The following is a 17996-nucleotide window of genomic DNA, read 5'->3' as shown; positions in this document are numbered from 1 at the left end:
CCCAATGTTCTCTATGTTGAGCAGAGACAGTTGTTATTCCACAGTCATACACCATTCAGAAATAGGTTGGCTCTTCCACTTATTCATATAGGCCAGGCTTCCTCAAACTCAGCCCTCCAGATGTTTTGAGACTACAATTCCCATCATCCCTGATCACTGGTCCTGCTAGCTAGGGATCATGGGAGTTGTAGGCCAAAAACATCTGGAGGGCCGAGTTTGAGAAAGCCTACAATAGGCGGAACTTATGCAAATAAGCTTTGGAATCTTTGTCCTTGGCAGTTAGAAGGACAACTGCTCTTTTCTGACCTGTCTGCTGTGTGGTGACAGGGCTTCAGAGGAGTTCCAGCTTCCCTGACTTTTTTAAAACAACAAGTGTGAGGGTGGTAGGTATCTTCTCACCTGAACCTAGATTAGATTGGATGGGAAGACCTCTTCCTTCTGTCTATTAAACTGTGAGACTTGGTGTTGATTTTATGCCCATCAAGTAATTTGCATGCTTTAACCACATGCATCTTTGGGAAAAGCCACTAGTGTCGTTGGTTTCCTTTTCTGTCAGTGATCAGTAAATGTAGCAAAAGGAGTGTATATGATTTGCTGATTTGCCTTATTCTGCAGAAGAGATAGAAAATCTAGAAAAGGACTTGGAGAAAACTGTGAAAGAGTTGGAAGACCTTAAAACCAAACACTCTGACCTGGGTGAACAACTTCAGCAACAAGATGACCTTAACAAATCATTAAAACAAAAAAATCTGCAACAGAAACAAAGCTGTCATGACCTGGAGAGTGAACTAGAGACAAAAAATGAGCTGGTAAAGCAACCTTGGTTCTTAAAATCCCAGTAGACTGTTGAATATCTCTAGAAATTTCTAATGGCATTGAATGATACTGTTTTATCTGTTTATTCTGTTGAATGACACTAGGTTAACATTTACAGTGTGGTAGTACAATTGACTCCGGTAGGACTACAGAAGTACAGTTGTACTTCGGGTTACATACGCTTCAGGTTACAGACTCCGCTAACCCAGTTTAGAACTTTGCTTCAGGATGAGAACAGAAATTGTGCTCCGGCGGCGCGGCGCGGCAGCAGCAGGAGGCCCCATTAGCTAAAGTGGTGCTTCAGGTTAAGAACAGTTTCAGGTTAAGAATGGACCTCCGGAACAAATTAAGTACCTAACCCGAGGTACCACTGTATATCAAGTCGTGGGAATAATCTCATTATTTGGCTTTCTATTTGGTTTATTTGACAATAGCCATCATTATATTATCATTATATTTGTATGTGTTATGTTTAAAATTATTAGAAAGCTAAATGTTTTCTAGCCTTAGTACACATTTTCTGTCTTCAGATAGATGGATTAAATGTTTTCTGGTTAGGCATTAAGCCATGTATTCTGTTGTTGCCATAAATCCCATTGTGTCTATGGTTTATTTCTAACATTCAATGTGCTTCTGAACAGAGCCCCAACTTTTATTTCTGGATGTAAAATCCACAGGTGGTTTGGTGGATTTTGTATGCAGAAATGAAAAATTAGGATTGTATTTAAAAACCTTAATGGCTAATTAAGCTTTGAGTTTCTTTATTAAATCATTATTTGTCATGTCTGCAATAATTACTGGGAGTTAGGTCTTCCCTTTTAATTAAGATTCTTCAGAGCTGGGCTTACTGAAAACTGGCTTTGTAAGCTGTGTGTCTTTATGACCACACTGTCATTATCCCACTGAAATGAATGGGAGCTAGATTTTTTCAATGGATTGTATTCAGTAGATAACACACACATCCAATTGAATAAACAGAACAAACAGTTTAATCTTATTAGTATCTTGATCTGGTAACGTATATTTTTCAGCACTGTATTCTCTTGTCCTTCTGGTGACTGATTTAGTTTGCTCCTCTTTTCATTTAGCCTATATCTTGGTTTGTTTGATCCATTTCCTTTATTGCTGACTGAGCCTTTATTCTTCACTAAAGGTAGCCTCTGTGTGTATAAGCTTGACTACGCTTTTTTTTGGCTGCAACCCATAGTGCTTCTTTGCATGGTCCTATTTCGAATTATTCAATAATGTGAAAGCTGTACTTGTTTTATCATTTGTTCACCAAAAACACTTCCCTGTGTCAAATATTTTTCTAAATTAGAAGTTGTGCATGGTGTTGGATACTTTGATTTAGAAATCTAATTCTTTTCCTTCTTCCAATCTTTCCTGTTTCTACCCTTTTCTCTCCCCGTCCCTTCAGTTCTTCCTACTGCTACCTATTGGAACCTTGCTGCATGCTCTCCTACAGGTATCCAACAATAAAACAGTCAAAAGAGAGAGAGCACCTACTTCTCTTCCAGATAAACGAAAATAATAGGATAGTTTCAAATTGGGACTGCTTATGTTTCCATCAGTCTGTTTGGTTCTTCAAATATATTTGTGATTATAGGTAAAGGTACATACAGATTTAGGTGGATCCAATGCATTTATGATTCTTAAGCATTGTTTGTTCTCCATAGTTCATGGTTAGGCACAAATCAATATATGAAACCAAGGTTTGCGTGAGCTGTGTTTAAGTGTTATAGTTGCACTTGATCAAGTCAAAGTTAAGGCAGTTTCTCCATCACTCATAGTAAGAAGGTCTCCCAGGTGGCTCTGGAGTATGCATGAACTCTGGGGCAGGATGAGCTGCATTTGACTGTTAACCAGGCTTAGGCTACAAACCATGGTTTGTGCTTACCATCATCGAGTATTATATCTGCAGAAGGCAGTAGTCCCAATACAACTTACATGCAAAAATTAACTGGAAAAATATGACCAAGACAGCATTTTTATTTTTGTTGTGTTCTGCTAGCTTCTAAAAGTATGCTAACAGAGTAAGTACCTCATTCTATTCAGTTCAGAAAAATGGAAATAATGAGGCTAGAGCACTTGGTGCCCTATTTTTATTTTAGTATCAGATTTATCAGTATTTGAATACTATAGTGAAGTGAATGACTGGTTAATTCTTTTTTATTTTGAGTGTACATGTATTTTCAGCATTGTGCATGACATACCATTTGCAGATACCTTAACGTGATTTGCATTAGATAGTAAATTGTTGTGATGCAGCAAATCTTGCATACAACTATTGCCAGCCGCTCCATAGCAGACAAGCCACTCCATAGCTGACAATTTGAAAAGACTCGAAGTGCATGCTGGGACTGGCTTGCTTTGTCATGGCCGGTGTGTTTGTGTGTGTGTTGTTTAACTATCTGTATAAATGCAACATCTAAAGCAAATGCATTTTGTTATGCAAGTCTGACTAGTGTACCCTGTATTTTTACTATATAAAGATGTTTGTGTTGTGTCATTCATGCATGGATCATATAGCGACCCATGACACTGGCATTCCATTTAAATATATATGTTTATAAGACACAATTTGTTAACCTTTTGTTTGTTTTTTTGTTTGTTTGTTAGCTAAAGCAGAAGACAGTGGAATTAACCCGAGCCTGTCAGAAACAATATGAGCTGGAGCAAGAACTGGCTTTTTATAAGATTGATGCCAAGTTTGAACCATTAGGTTATTATCCAATAGAGGTAATTATTTGAAAATAGTATTTTCAGTTTTAGAGAACCTACTTGATCCCAAACTTGTGCTGCACATCTGAATCAAAGTACAAAATCAGAACTGACACTCTGTTCCCCTCCTCAACTCCAAACTGATGGTGAGGATGGTAGAAGAGCATATCTCCAGTTGCACTAAACTGCCAAGGCACTCCAGTCTGGCTGAATTTGTACTATTATGTCCTATTTCAGGATGTTGAACTTGATGATGTACCGGGTGAAAGCCCTTACATTGGGAAATCTAGATACAAAAGGAACATGTACGCTGTAGAAGGCTATATCCCTAGCAAGGCTCAGAAGATGCAGATGGGAAATATGGAAGAAGCAGAAGAACAAAAGATTCAGAAGCTGAAACTGAACATTCTTCAGTCACTAGATGCACAACTAGAAGAAAAAGAGAGAAAGGTTAAAGGAGGTACTTCCAACCTCCCCTCCCCTTGCAAAGTTAAATGTAGAAAACCTTTCACTCTGTGTGTATTGTCTTCCATCTGATGCTCTTGATTTCTGCTGAATGTTAAAGCTGACAGTTAAATTACTGACTCAACAGCATCTGAGTATCAGTCTAGTGAGGCGAGGGCTGTGGTGACATTTGAATACAAGACTTCCCAGTTTACACTCCTAGCCATTACAGTAGGTTTCAGTAGGCCAAAGGAATGGGTTTTACCAAAGCATCTTCAGATCTCCTTCAAAGTGGAACAGTTCAGCAGTTTTAGGCCCTGAACCTAATGGTCTAAAGAGGGGTGGCCATATGTGTTACATCAGTGTTATGTTAAAGCAAAATCCAAACAAGTTTGCCAACCCTGATGAAAAGGAAATGCTCTGTGCATGTTCCATAGTTTAAAGCCAAATCATGGCACCATCATGACTACAGAAATAAAATGTGGCTTGCTTCTACCACCCCAATTGTAAACACTTGTACTTGGGAATAAGAATCATTTGGTTATGGAAAAGGATAACATGTTTATCTAGTAACAATAAATAACCATGTGCAACCATGTACAAGTTTACTCGGTTATCTCTTGATTATAAAACATTTTACAATATAATAAGAAAACATGCTGTAGCAACCAGAAGCAGGCCAGCTACAGTACTGGACCTGTTTGTCACTGTCCTCCTCATCTGCTGTTCTCTGGGTGGTTATTTGGGGCCCCAGATTTAGTCCCAAGACCCAGCTCTGGTCTGCACTATTATTCAGTCACTTGAATGCAACTCCAATCAAACTGGCTCACGATTGACCTTTTTCCTAACACCTTCCTAATTTTTGACCTGCTAGATCTCATTCAGTAAATCTATGTAAGCATATACATAAAAGACTACATATAATGCAATCCAAGCCTGCTCAGAAGCAAGCTCCATTGCCTTCAATTGAATTTATTTCCAAATCAGTGTATATAGCACTATAGCCTAAAAGACTTGCAGCATCAACAAACTTTCCTGTGCACTTCCCTGGATTGTGACCGCTGCTTTCTACCCTCTGGAGACATTCACCATAACTGCAACATATGTCCATGTTGGCACTTTATAGCTGCAATTGGCATGTCTTTATCATTTGTTTCTCATTTTCCCAGCCCAAGAAAAATTAACAGAATTGCTAAGTGAAGTAGCCAATGCAGAGCACCGTGTTTTAAAAGCAGCAGAGGAGCTTAAACTAGTCCAAGATGTTGTGGCTCAGAAAAAGGTATGTATATAAGCCTCTACTCCCCTGCTAGGTTCTCCCCTGGAGCATTCTGTACATATTTATAGGCACAAGGTGAAAACATTTCTCTGTAACTATGGCCTTTTAAATGTGCTTGTGGGAGAGGGGTATTGATTCGTTTTTGTTTCATTCTGTATGTTGTGTTCTCATTTTGTATTTTTATGTTGTATACACATTAATGCAGTATACAAAATTAATAAACAACAATGTGGCAATAAACTGAAACAACTGAAAAGACCTGTTTATTTTTTTGTGCATAATTGCCAAATTTCAAGCATTCCAATCTAATGCTTTGGGGCTGCACAGTAAAGCTGCATACCTTATTCCAACACTTGGCCATATGTAGCACTAAGGAAAAAGGCAGGTTTTCATAGATGATAACTTTTCCCTGTGAAATGCAGTGATAGACTGATAGCCCTGTGGATGTTTACTTGAGATGCATTGGCTGCATTGGGACTAACTTCTACGTAAGCATTTACAGAATTGGGCCCACACTGCAGAATTCAAGTTCACAAGGAAAATCACTGAATCATATTTTTAAACCATACAGCTCGTGTAGTCTCTGAATCCTTTGTATCTCAGTCTTAGTTAGGTGTGTTTTCTGTTTGTTCAAATCTAGATGTCAGACGTGGAAAAGGATTGTCTTAGGCAAGAGCTAAGCAACAAGATACTTCTCCTAAATCAACTACGAGAAGAAGCTCTAGAACTAGAGAAACAGATGGAAAGGCAGCAGGAAGACATGGCCAAAAAAGAGAAGGAGTTAGGAGAACTGCAGCGTTTTATAGATTCTCTAGATCCTGAAGACCCAAGACATGTAAGTTTTACACACACATATATACATGAATTCAATATATATAGTATTAATAGGAAATGCCAATTAAATTATTGAATAAATATCCAGTTAGCAGAAATAAAATTAGAATCTAGTTTTGTTTGAGTAATAGAGTAAATGACACTGTGCCCACAGGATTGTAGGAAAAGAGTTCTGCTAAATTTCAGTGGAGTATCTTTGCCCATTAAAATATATTTTTTCTAAAGAATAGTTTCAAAAATATTTTAATAAACGTATACAGTGTTTGACATTTAACTAGCACATTGCTGAAACATCATCAGAAAAGTTCATAGGTTCAGATGCAGTTCCCTAGGTTCTTTCCTTCATATAATGAAACAAGCTTCATTTATGAAAAGAAAATATATGCATTCATGGGGTGGTGAATATGTATTAGTACTGCATCTTAGGGTGATATTATTATTAATTTGATCATTTTATGTTTTTATTTATTTTATATGGTACAGAAGATACATTTTGAGAAAACCATTGCTACCACAGTAAACAATAAGCAACATGTCCCAATAAAATTACTGACTTTGGTCGTGCTATGTAATAAAGTTGAATTAGATTAAGAGATTATGCCATATTTTCCAATGCGTATTGGGTGGATTCCTGCCATGGTCTGAACAATTTATGTATTAAATAAACATTTGCCCTATGTTATAAAAGGAATAGGAATTCTGTTTGCCCTTTGCTGCTCTGTCCTAACATGTTAATTTCTTAGCCAATATTATTGTCCATATTCTGGTGTACCAAGAATCAATGTTAAGCCCAGTGCCAGTTTTCCAACAGCCAGGGCAATTATTAATTTGATATTGGAACTCTGGAGTCCTGGTCACGACATTTTCAAGTAATAAATGGATTGGAAGCAAGCTACTTCAAGGTCTGCTTCTTTCGGTATCTGGTATGGAGAGCCTCTGGCCCACTGGGCCTTTTTCATCCACACCCAAGCAGTCTTCCTGAGACATTCTTGCTTCTTCCATACTATTCTGCAGAAATCTAGCCATGCAGGAATACATCTCTTCCTACATGGTCAGTTTGTTTTATTTTGGGTGTGTGACAGGAGTTTCCCTTTCTCTGTGCACAGCAAGCGAATGCAGAAAGAGATTTCCTGCCTAGTCAGCTTGCTATGTTTCATCTCTTGGCATTGAGAAAGCAGATACAGTCATACCTCGAGTTAAATATGCTTCAGGTTGAGCATTTTCAGGTTACACTCTGCAGCGACCCAGAAGTAACGGAACACGTTACTTCCGGGTTTCGCCGCTCGCGCATGCGCAGACGCTCAAAATGACGTCGCATGCACAGAAGCGGCGAATTGCGACCCGTACAGACGCACAGTCATGGGTTGCATTCTACTCAGGATGCGAACAGGGCTCCAGAACGGATCCCGTTCGCATCCAGAGGTACCACTGTACTTTTTCCCCAGGCCTGCCTGTCTTCTCCAGAAGGAAGGTTTGGGTGGCCTCAGGGCCATTCTACATTGTTCTTTTAAAAGCATGGCTGCAGTCTTTCAGATCATGTGACAGATAAAAAATACCACGTGAGAACATTCCAGATAATGGACTATGCATGCTCAAGATGGTCAATCAGCCATCCTCAGTCTGCATGGCAAACTGCTTTTGAAACTGAGTATAGAGATTTGCTATTCCAAAAAAAAAGTCAAAATGTTCCACAAGGTTCACCTAATAGCTCTTTGTATTCTAGCCATTATCCTTTTTAAATCAATGTGGGAAGCTGCCTTATACTGAGGAAGTCCACTGTGCCATATAACTCAATACTGTCTACATTGACTGGCAGTAGTTCTCCAGGGTTTCAGGCAGGGGCCATTTCCAGCCCTACCTGAACATGCTGGTGATTCACCCTGGAAGCTTCTGCATTCAAAGCAGATGCTCAGCCACTGAGCTATAGTCCTCCCTCTATTCAGGTGCTTATATTACCCTCACATGACATTTCAATCCATATTCACACACAAATATGATTCATTTGTGCCCTTATCTTAAGAAGCAACCATGTGGCATGACCCTAAGCATGTTTATGCTAAGTAAGCCAACCAAGCTCAGTATTATTTGTTATTAAACATATTTTTTGAGCTATTGCAGATGAGTTTGTGGTTTTTTGAAATAGTATGCACAAAGTCTTATTTCTCAGGAAAAGTTGGTGCAGTCTGCTGCACATCCTAGGCTAAGTTCTAACCTCACATTGGTTAGAAATATTTTAGCAGGACAGAAACAAGGAGAAGTAACATATTTCCTTCTCTCCGCAAGGCAGCATGTGATGCAGACACACCCTAAGAGAAAAATTGTAATTCCTTCTAAAACAATGTAGATTGACTGGTTTCTTAATCTCAAGATGACTCATATTTTAAAGTTGCCTTTAACTATTTTGGGTGTGGACAGCTTTGTTTAATTGATCACACAGAATAAGGAATGCAAACTGGACCTACATTTATTGGTGTAACTGTATAAGCTTCTTGGTGTCACAAAGCTCTAATTAGGCAGACCAGACCATTACATTGTCCCAAGAGAGCAGTTATGCATAATTAAGGCTGCAATTCAGTGCACACTTTGGACTACGGTAGTTGCACCAAGCTTAGTTGGGCTTGCTTCTAGCTAAACATGCAAACAACTGGGCTACAAGAATCTGATACAAAGTTACCCCCATAAATATTAGTTTCATTAAAAAAATGCATTCCTTTTAATAAACCAAACAATTTTATGTTGGCACAAACAAACTATAAATGTTAAGAGATCCATATTTTGCAAAAAGAAAAAAACGTTTTGCAAAACAAAAAGTTAGTATAGCCTTTCATGCTTTCCAGTTATGTGGATATACTTGAAGTCTCATTCATATCTGGCTTATTTTTGAAGCTCAGAGGCTGATTTTAAAAAGAAATTGTGAAGTCAACAGTCCAAGACCTCAGTCTCTCCAATAATAACTTTCCGTGTGTTTCAGGGAGGTTTTCTAAATGAAAGGAAACTGCTTTATTTAAGCTCAGCCTCTTTGAGAGTGGAGCTGCCTGTTACAAGCTGTAGAGTTGATTGGCTGCCTGCACTGCTTCCTGTGTTGTGATTTGAAGCAAACAGGACACAGCCCAGCTAGCTGAAACAAGTAGGGATTGGAGCGCATGTTACCACTGTGCAGGCCTCACAAAGAGCTCTCACAGCTCCTGGGGCTTAGTTTCCCCCTTTCAAACCACATCCTAACCAAAGTGCAACTGTCAAACAGAAAAGTTTGGTGTACGAGACTAGATAGAGATTAAGAGAAACTATGTTTGAGCTAAGCTACATTTTTAGTACTGCTCGTCTTTCACAATGAATTCCAACTTTTAAGTGGGGCTTTCAACACAGGATTTGAAAAGAAGAAAAGACAAAGCAAACGCTGTAAGTGCCTCCCTCTCCCCTCCCTCAAAATACCATTGAGGAATCTCAACAGCAGCATACAATTTTAGAAGATAACATTGCTAAGTTATAGATACTTTTAAAACAGGACAGACTTGACTTGGCTTATTATGGATATTTGGACATTTGCCTCTTTTGTTATCTGCTCAGAAAATTAAATGAAGATTTGGTATGGGGGTAGTCTGATAAAGTGAAACTTTTGCTTTAGCCATTTTGCATTGCCTCAGTATTTAGGAAAGCATGCTTTTTCCTGGGATTTTAACTAATAAGGTTTTTGTTTTAAGTGTAATTGGTGGAGTTGTGCATTTATTTTAAAAGTACCATCGGATAGTTGGATTGCATTTTTGTATTAACTATTTTTTGTGGGGGCTGGTTCTGTACTCTTTATGCCAATTAGCACTCTGCTATTTTTGGTTCATAAAAAATATGTACCATGTTGGATGCATGTTCGATGCCTAAAACCATGAATGGAAGTAGTCTGCCCTGTAAGATTTGACACTGTGTTTCTAAGCCAAGCAAACACTATCAAGCTTATAACCAAACTTGTCATTGTAACAGTTTCATTCAACTGTGGTTAAGTATGGTACTTAAGAGAAATGGTACACATAGCTGTGTTCAGTTGACACTGGTTATAGCAGCTTGAATAAATGTGCTATTGACAAAATAAAATAAAATCTGGGTTGTAGATTTTGGGGGGAGAAGTATACAAATAATATTTTGGCATGAAACTGAAATTATTGGCTTATATTTTAATGCAGAAGATCTAGTATCCAATTTCTTTATCACTCATTGGAGAGAGGCATATGTGGTTAGTCTGACTGGGTTGAGAAGGGTTTACAGAATGGTCTGTGTAACTTAAGGGGAGAATGGTAGTGTATAAGAAGCACTGGGCTGCAGCTACAGCACCCGTGGGTTGAGTTGTATCATTCTGTAAGGCAGTATACATTACATTATACCCTGATGTCATCACACTGTACACTTCCCTATTTGGAGGTTGAGAGACACTTAGCACAGTGACATTGGGAGTGAAGGTTAGAATTACACTTTTTGCAGAAAGAAAGCAGAGAATGCAACATAGGATGTCACTTTATGCCCCTTCATTCTTGGACATTCTTCTAGGGATCAGGAATCATATTAGCAGACTAGGTGGTGGTGGGAGTTTTCTTCTTAAATTTTACAAGATACTATGTGCACCATCTCCTAATTACCATGCTTAATCTGAGGGCACAGTTGAATGAAGCTGTCACAATGGTATGTTTTATTATTAGTGCTCAACTTTACAAGGAATGCATGAGTCTCATATTGGTTAGGCATTCAGTATATATTGGGCATGCTGAGTTGTCCCCAACATTGCAGGGGCCTGTCATGTGTGTAAAACAACATACATGTGCCACCACCCCCCCCAAGTCATCCAGGCCAACTCAGCGTGCCACACACCCCTTCATCACATCCCTAGCAGAGGACAAGCCAGCACGAAGATGCTTCTCGTTGGCAATCTCCCATTCTCGCAATCTCCACCAGAGCACTTTCCTGGAAGGTGGCCTGGTGATCATCAAAGGGACGGGCCAGCGTTTCCTACTGGTGCATCCCTTTGAGGATCATAGTGGATTTAAAAAAAAAAAAATATTTAGGGAGTGCTGCTTGAAAATTTTAGGGAGCCCTGCCCCCATGGCCCCTCCACAGATGGCACCAGTGGTATGTATAGAGGCAAGAGAGAGAGAGAGAGCACAGATTAATAAATTCTATGTAAGATGCTAGCCACTTTAAGGATTTTGTTTTAAAAAACAGGCTTCAAATCTTAAAAATAAAAGTTCTTCCAGGTAGAAATTCCAGGTGTGCAAAGCCAACTCAACTAATGCAGAAGGAAATAGTTTGGAGAAAGGTGTGAGAAATGATGTGGCCTACCAGCTTCACAAAAGTAGATTCCTGTGGGCTTTTCCCAGAAGGGTATACTGCTTATAAATGATTTTTCGACCGTTCAACAAAATAAAATAAAAAACATATACATTTAATAAAATAAAATAAAAGATTTTTCAATCATTTTCAAACTTCCTGCAAATTGTTTGCTCCTAAGAATTTATATATGCTGTGGTCAGAATTGTAAGAAACTTGAAGCCCATCTAGCTGAAAGCCCTGTGACTGAAGTAACATTGTCCATTTACATAATTAGGTTAATCATATAGGCAAAGCAACATACTTCAATGGTAGAGCACATGCTTTGCATGCAGGTCCCAGGTTTCATTCTTGGGCTTTAAAGACCCTGCAGAGCCCCAGCCAATACTAAATTAACCAGACTTGGCATAAGATAGCTTTCATTGTTCTGTACTGTGAAGTAGAGATGGGGAAACTTTAGCCTTCCAGATGTTGTTGAACTACCAATCAATATAGCTAGTGCTCAGAGATGATAGGAGGTGTAGTCCAGCATCATCAGAAAGTTCCCCGTCCCTGCTGTAGAACATTTGTGGCAAGGGTGCGGGAAGATCAGGATTGTTTAGGGTGCTTTGTTTCTTTTTAAACTACTGCCCTGAGATGTCCATTTAACTTCCACTCACAGGCTCATATGAAGGCTCAGAAAGCAAGCAAACAACAACAACTTGACATGATGAACAAGCATTACAAGCATCTTGAAAGTCGCCTGGATGACATGCTGTCTCGGATTGCAAAGGAAACTGAGGAAATTAGGGACCTGGAGCAACAGCTCACAGATGGTAAAAATGTTATTCAAAACAGACTTTAGCTCAGAGGCTTTGGGCTTTTCCATAGTTTACATAGCATATACAGATTTTACACTCTACAGGCAACAGTTCTTAGATGTACATATGCATGCTTTTAAGTATTTGCTGTAGGAAGTGCTCACTTAATAAATGCAGCAACCATGTTTGTTATTTGAAATGTGGAGCTATCCTTAATACGTGGAATGAGATTAAACTCCATCACCTTGGCTCTTCGTTCTGAGCACACCAATACCAGCCAAATTCTGAAAGCCTCAAAGCAGCATTCTGCCTCTCCTAGCAGGAAACCCATAAATGGCATCCAGGTTATCTTTCCAGCTCACTGAAGAGGTTTGTGGGATGACTTTATTTGATGGATTCAAGTGAGGTCACCTACTAGTGTAAGATATCTACTACTGTTGTTTAGTCAAGTAGAATTTTTTTATCCTGACGTTATTTCCCATTTGTAGTATGAGAACTCTTGGTGGAAGTCTCTGGAGATTAGTTTCCTGAAGAAATCTTGTTGATTTTCTCTTAGAGCAGTTAGGAAAGTGAGGAAAAGTGGCACTACCTAGAGAAATGATGAGATCCTGGTCAAGAGAAATGGAACTTTCCACCTAACTTAAAATTTGTGAACTTTTACTGGCTAGGTTTAAAGAAAAAATGTATAGTTTCTGCAGGGAAACATTGTCATTGCAATTCCTGGTTATCCAGTGCTGTATTTCTCCCTCCCTTCCCCACTTTATTTTAATGTTACTGTGCTGATCTAACAGAGTTACAAGCACAGTAAAAATATACATGGCTGCCAGTCTTATTGGACCAGATTTCTTCTTTAAAACATAAATGTTGGGTAAATGCAAATATGCTATCACTTCAGATACTGTAATCAAAGTTTGTGTCTCCTATGTAAGTCTATTTTGAGACATACTCAGTGATGTCACCTCACCTTCAGATAATCAGGGATAGCTCTCATGACTTTTTGGTGTTCCCTTGCAAACTGAAATACTTCTTTTTTCGTATTTCTTAACTCTTTCTCCTCTACCATTCACAGGCCAAATAGCAGCAAATGATGCACTGAAGAAAGACCTGGAAGGAATTATCATTGGGTTACAGGAATATCTAGAGAGTGTTAAGAGTCAGGCCAAACAAACCAGTGATGAATGCAAGGAGTTGCAGAGGGATAAAGAGGTGTTATTGCAAAGGTTGGAAGAACTCGAGGAGGAGAGAAACCAGCTGGAGATAGTTGCTATGGATGCAGAAAACCTGAGAAAAGTAAGATGCAAGAACTGTTATATTCCAAAAAGTCCTGATGCTTTTCCTCACTGGCAAACATAATTTAGAAACCAGGACAAAACAATGAGGTTAAGATTGGCAGAATCTTTTTATTTATTTCAACAATTTATATACATTGGTACCTCGATTTACGAACTTCTTAATCCATTCTGGACGTCCGTTCTTAAACCAAAGCCGTTTTTAAACTGAGGCATGCTTTCCCCACTGAGGCCTCCTGCCGCCAGTACCCTTCCACCAATCGGCTTCCGTTCGTAGACCGATGTAAAGTTCACTAACCAGAATACCTACTTCCAGTTTGTGGAATTCGTAAACCAAATAGTTCGTTAACAGGGCTGTTCGTAGACCGAGGTACCACTGTACTGCTTAACACCATAGTCTCTAAGAGGTGTACAGTGAAGTTACAAAACTGGTATAATGGAGATAAAATCAGTTAAAATTAACTGAAACATCAGGAAAAAAATGCGTACTAAATTGAGAACGTCTTCACTAACCTCTGGAAGTTCAAGAGAAAGGCGGCCTGCTGGATCTCAGCCAGGTGGGAGTTCTACTGGGGTGGACCCACAATACTAAATTCCTCAAAGACCTCAGTGATTGGACAGGGATATATGGAATTGATCAGTCTTAAGGATCAAAGTTGTTATGAGTCTTCTAAATTAATATAGGAATGTTGAACTTGGCCTGGTAGCATATGGGCAGCCAATGCAAGCTTTTAAACACCAGAGTTTTATGCTAGAGTAATGTTTTGCCACACTCATAAGGTTGGTGGGTGAGTGGTTGTGGCCCATCAGAGGACATTCTCTTTGCTGGCTCCAGATTTGTGGAATCTCCTGGCTGAAGTGCATCCAGCATCTTCGCTTTACAGCTTTTGTCATGTGCTGAAGATCCACTTCTCTACCCTTGCCTTTGATGGTTAAAAAGTATTTATGACCTACTCAAAAATGTGATTAAATGTGGTCATTTTTTTATTTTAGTGTAATTGTCTTTGTTTGTTTTAAACTGTATTAATAGCTGGTGGGCAACTCACAACCACCTGCCACTAATCATGGTATTGCAGTTTCCTGAATCAGAGCAACTGCTGATGCTCTGTAGACCTTGGCATGTTTGACCATCCTACTTGTCATCCTGGCAACACCAGGAAGTTTTCTATCACTGGGGGGGAAGGAGCTGGTAGGGAAAGCTTGATCATCATTCCCATCCCACTTTTCCTCTGCAAACATCCATTTTTCTGTCACATCACACACTGGGATAATATGCAGAATTGGGAAACCCACATTTGCCAACAATTATGTACATCTTATCCTATGGACTTCAAAATAGTATGTTGGGGAGGTACGCCTCCAGTCCAGCAGCAGGGGTGGCTTAGCTCCCTTCCCCCCACCCCTTGCCCCCATGGTAGATGTGTAGGGGCACAGTCTCTGTTTCACAGGGATACATGCTACAACCATGTTAATGGAGAACTGATGAACTCAAAATTATAAAACACACTTTCGGTTCCAGGAAATTGCAGACCTTGAGCAGGCACTTGAAGAACAAAGAGAGCTCAATGAAGCCCTGCATGAGACTCAAAGGGAACATATCACATATGAGGCTGAGCTGGAGGCTGAACTGAAAGCCCGAGACATTGAAGCCAATCAGCATGAGGAAGAACTGCAGAGGCTAAAACAACACAGTCAAGTAAGTGGACATTCAGAGAGAAATGTCTCCTTTCCTTATACCTTTCATGTTTCTCCCAATCCATATAGGTTCCAAAATGTGACTTCTTTTTTCTAAAACTTATCTGTAAAGAATCCAGGTTGGTAGTAGTCATAGTGAAATGGAAAGAGCTCTCAGGTAGGTGGGTGGCTGAGGGACATTTTGTCTGGTTTTCCTTGCTGCTGCAGTCCTGCCAGCTCTTCCAGTAGCTTAAACTGATTGGACTCTGGCTTTTTAACACAGTAGGGAAAGAAGACATAGCACTGTGCTGATAATGCCAAGGTTGCAGGTTCAATCCCTGTATGGGACAGCTGCATATTCCTGCATTGCAGGGGTTTGGACTAGGTGATCCTCAGGGTCCCCTCCAGTTCTACAATTCTATGATTCTAAGACAGGGAGTTGAATTGCTGAAGCATTGTGATTGAGGAAGCTGGGGGACTTTATCTTACTCAGTGAACAGTGTCCTGCTGTGAGGATGCCTGTTAGGTGTGTGTTACCTTGTCACCCACCAATCAAAAAGCAGCTATTAGTATTGTCAGAAAGATGTTGATGTTCTCAATCTTTCTCCCAATGAACCTTTTTAGTTCCATGAGAAAGAGTTTTGACCCTCTTAAATGTGATTCAACTTGGTAGCAGAGGCTAATCTAGGCGTGTCAAATGCATTGGCCCAAGGGAGGTGTACTAGGGTCATGGGGCTGGCCCAATCAAAAAGAGTAAAGGGTCCACCCAACCCATACAGCATCCTAAATTATTGATTAAGGTTCAGGACAGATTTATAGTACTAGGACAATCAAGACATGGTCACGGTTTGTACATTGCCCATGAATACATTTTGAAGTGTGAAAAACTCTTGTGGGCACAACCCACCCCATACTGCAACTACACATGCACATGCATGCACACATTCCCCCCAGCAATTAGGCTTGAAAAAGTGTTTTTATCCACCCTCCCCACCAAGATAGGTGGGGCATGATCTCCTGGGGAGTGCAACTGGAGAGGGAAGGTTTATCTTCCTTTTCTAGGTGCTATCTCAAGGAAGATTTCTCTCACACACTGCAGCGTTTAGGTTTGAGAAATTATAGGTAGTAACAATTTTTTCAAGCCTTATGGCAGTCGGTAAGAGGTGACATCAGGGTGACAACTCCCCTGCCAACTGTGACCCTCTGCCTCTGAAATTGTTCCTCTGTTGTAATTAGACTTGAAAGAAGCCTTCTATTAGCTACAATGTGGCTTTTTCAAGCCTAATTGCAGTGGCAAAAGGGATGGTGGTGATGATCCTCAGGCATCCATGAAAACTTTGGTGGACCAATATATGCCCACAAGTGCTGGGTTGGCAACTCATACAATATCCCATGGTTAATGGCATATTAGGATTGAGCAGCATGTTCATACTAGCATGCTACTCAAGCCTGATATCATTATGCATAAAAAAGGCCAGTCATGACAATAGGGCAAATGGAAATTGAGAAGTTTGCTTGTTTTATGGACTGTCAATGTCTTCCTTAGAAGAACGAGCTGTCCTTGCAAAATACATATTCTATTCAAATGTTACCTAATTCATTGTTTTTTTGTAGAGGAAAATGATAATTTTTTTCTTTTTTCTTTTTGGGATGGGGTAGCTGGAGCACTCTGCTCTCCAGGCTGAGCTCAGCAAAGAAAGGCAAGCTTTAGAAAATGCCTTGACAAAAGCACAGTTATCGGACGAGAGAGAACAGGAAAATAATAAACTGCTTTCTCATCTTAAACAGCTACAGGTACAGTATTTTTTCATATTTTTTTTGTTTTTCAGAGAGCATGTCTGGCATTCTGATATATAACCTTCTTCAAAAGGCTCCAGCTGTTGAAAGTCAATCATGCAACCACCTTGTATATTCTTTCTTGTGTGTTAAAGATTAACAAGAGTTGTATCTTGGAAATCATCCAGAATTAATAGGGGAAATTATCATGCTTTATTTATTGATTGTTTTCTGTAGCAACTAGTCATTTAGCTCCACAGGTCAGCTATGGTAGTGAAGAAATGCAGTGAAATAAGTGTTATGTTTAGTCTTCTTACATTCTTATACAGTCAATGCAAGACGAAATCATTGAAAGCATATAAAGAGGTAAAAGTGACCTCTGAAATCTCTTTTGTTACAGAAAGATAATAACCTTTTGAAGCAGCAGCTTAAAGATACTCAAAATCAACTGAATCATGCAGTTGACAGCTTAATTCATCCTGAAGAATTCTTGGCTCATGTGAGAGAACTCAAAGAAAATCTACAGACTGGGGCAGAATTCAGGTGAGCTAAATTCAGAGGTTTCATACCTTTATCAGAAGGGGAGATCTAGCTGCAAACACTTGGCTAGTTAATGCCTAGGCAGTTCCCAGCTGTGTATCTGTTAGTGTTTGAAGATAAGCATCACTCTTTCAGATGGAGAACACTCTGCAGAACACCTCTCTTTTTTTGTAGTTGTATGAAATGGCCTTCAGTCTCAAAGTAATATGTTGCTGTCAAAATGGATGGAAAGACTTGAAACTGGGAATCTCATAGAATCATAGAGTTGGAAGAGACCACAAGGGCCATCGAGTCCAACCCCCTGCCAAGCAAAACATCCAAAAACTGACAGACCCTTCTCTCACCTATTCTTCACAACCCTTATCTCCCTCCCCCTCACTTTTTCCCCATCTTGGGTTTGCAGATGTGTGTTTGCTGTAGCTGGAAAATAACAGTCTGGGCATGGGAGTGTGAATGGGGTAAGAAGTATCTCTTACCTACCAACTTGCTACTTCTCTTCAAATTCTGCTCTGCCAC

The 17996-nt window shown here is 39.6% G+C and overlaps 1 protein-coding gene across 4 annotated transcripts in view; it reads left to right on the top strand.

Annotated features, from left to right (window-relative positions):
• CNTRL (centriolin) overlaps window positions 1–17996 on the top strand; it is a 60410-nt gene that overhangs the window by 14199 nt on the left and 28215 nt on the right. For 3 of the 4 annotated variants that reach the window (XM_082207656.1, XM_082207657.1, XM_082207655.1), the window contains 11 exons: window positions 616–809; window positions 2234–2281; window positions 3436–3555; window positions 3775–3997; window positions 5151–5260; window positions 5898–6092; window positions 12063–12216; window positions 13271–13491; window positions 15010–15186; window positions 16824–16958; window positions 17341–17483. In XM_082207656.1, the coding sequence (XP_082063782.1) occupies window positions 616–809; window positions 2234–2281; window positions 3436–3555; window positions 3775–3997; window positions 5151–5260; window positions 5898–6092; window positions 12063–12216; window positions 13271–13491; window positions 15010–15186; window positions 16824–16958; window positions 17341–17483 (1720 nt within the window). The remainder of the gene's footprint in view (window positions 1–615; window positions 810–2233; window positions 2282–3435; window positions 3556–3774; window positions 3998–5150; window positions 5261–5897; window positions 6093–12062; window positions 12217–13270; window positions 13492–15009; window positions 15187–16823; window positions 16959–17340; window positions 17484–17996) is intronic. The other variant, XM_082207658.1, reaches the window with a different exon arrangement.

This window comes from Podarcis vaucheri (genome assembly GCF_965113315.1).
Source record: "Podarcis vaucheri genome assembly, chromosome: Z".
Classification (NCBI taxonomy): Eukaryota; Metazoa; Chordata; class Lepidosauria; order Squamata; family Lacertidae; genus Podarcis; species Podarcis vaucheri.
Note: the sequence above shows the minus strand (reverse complement) of the source record. Positions and strands in the feature narration are given on the sequence as shown.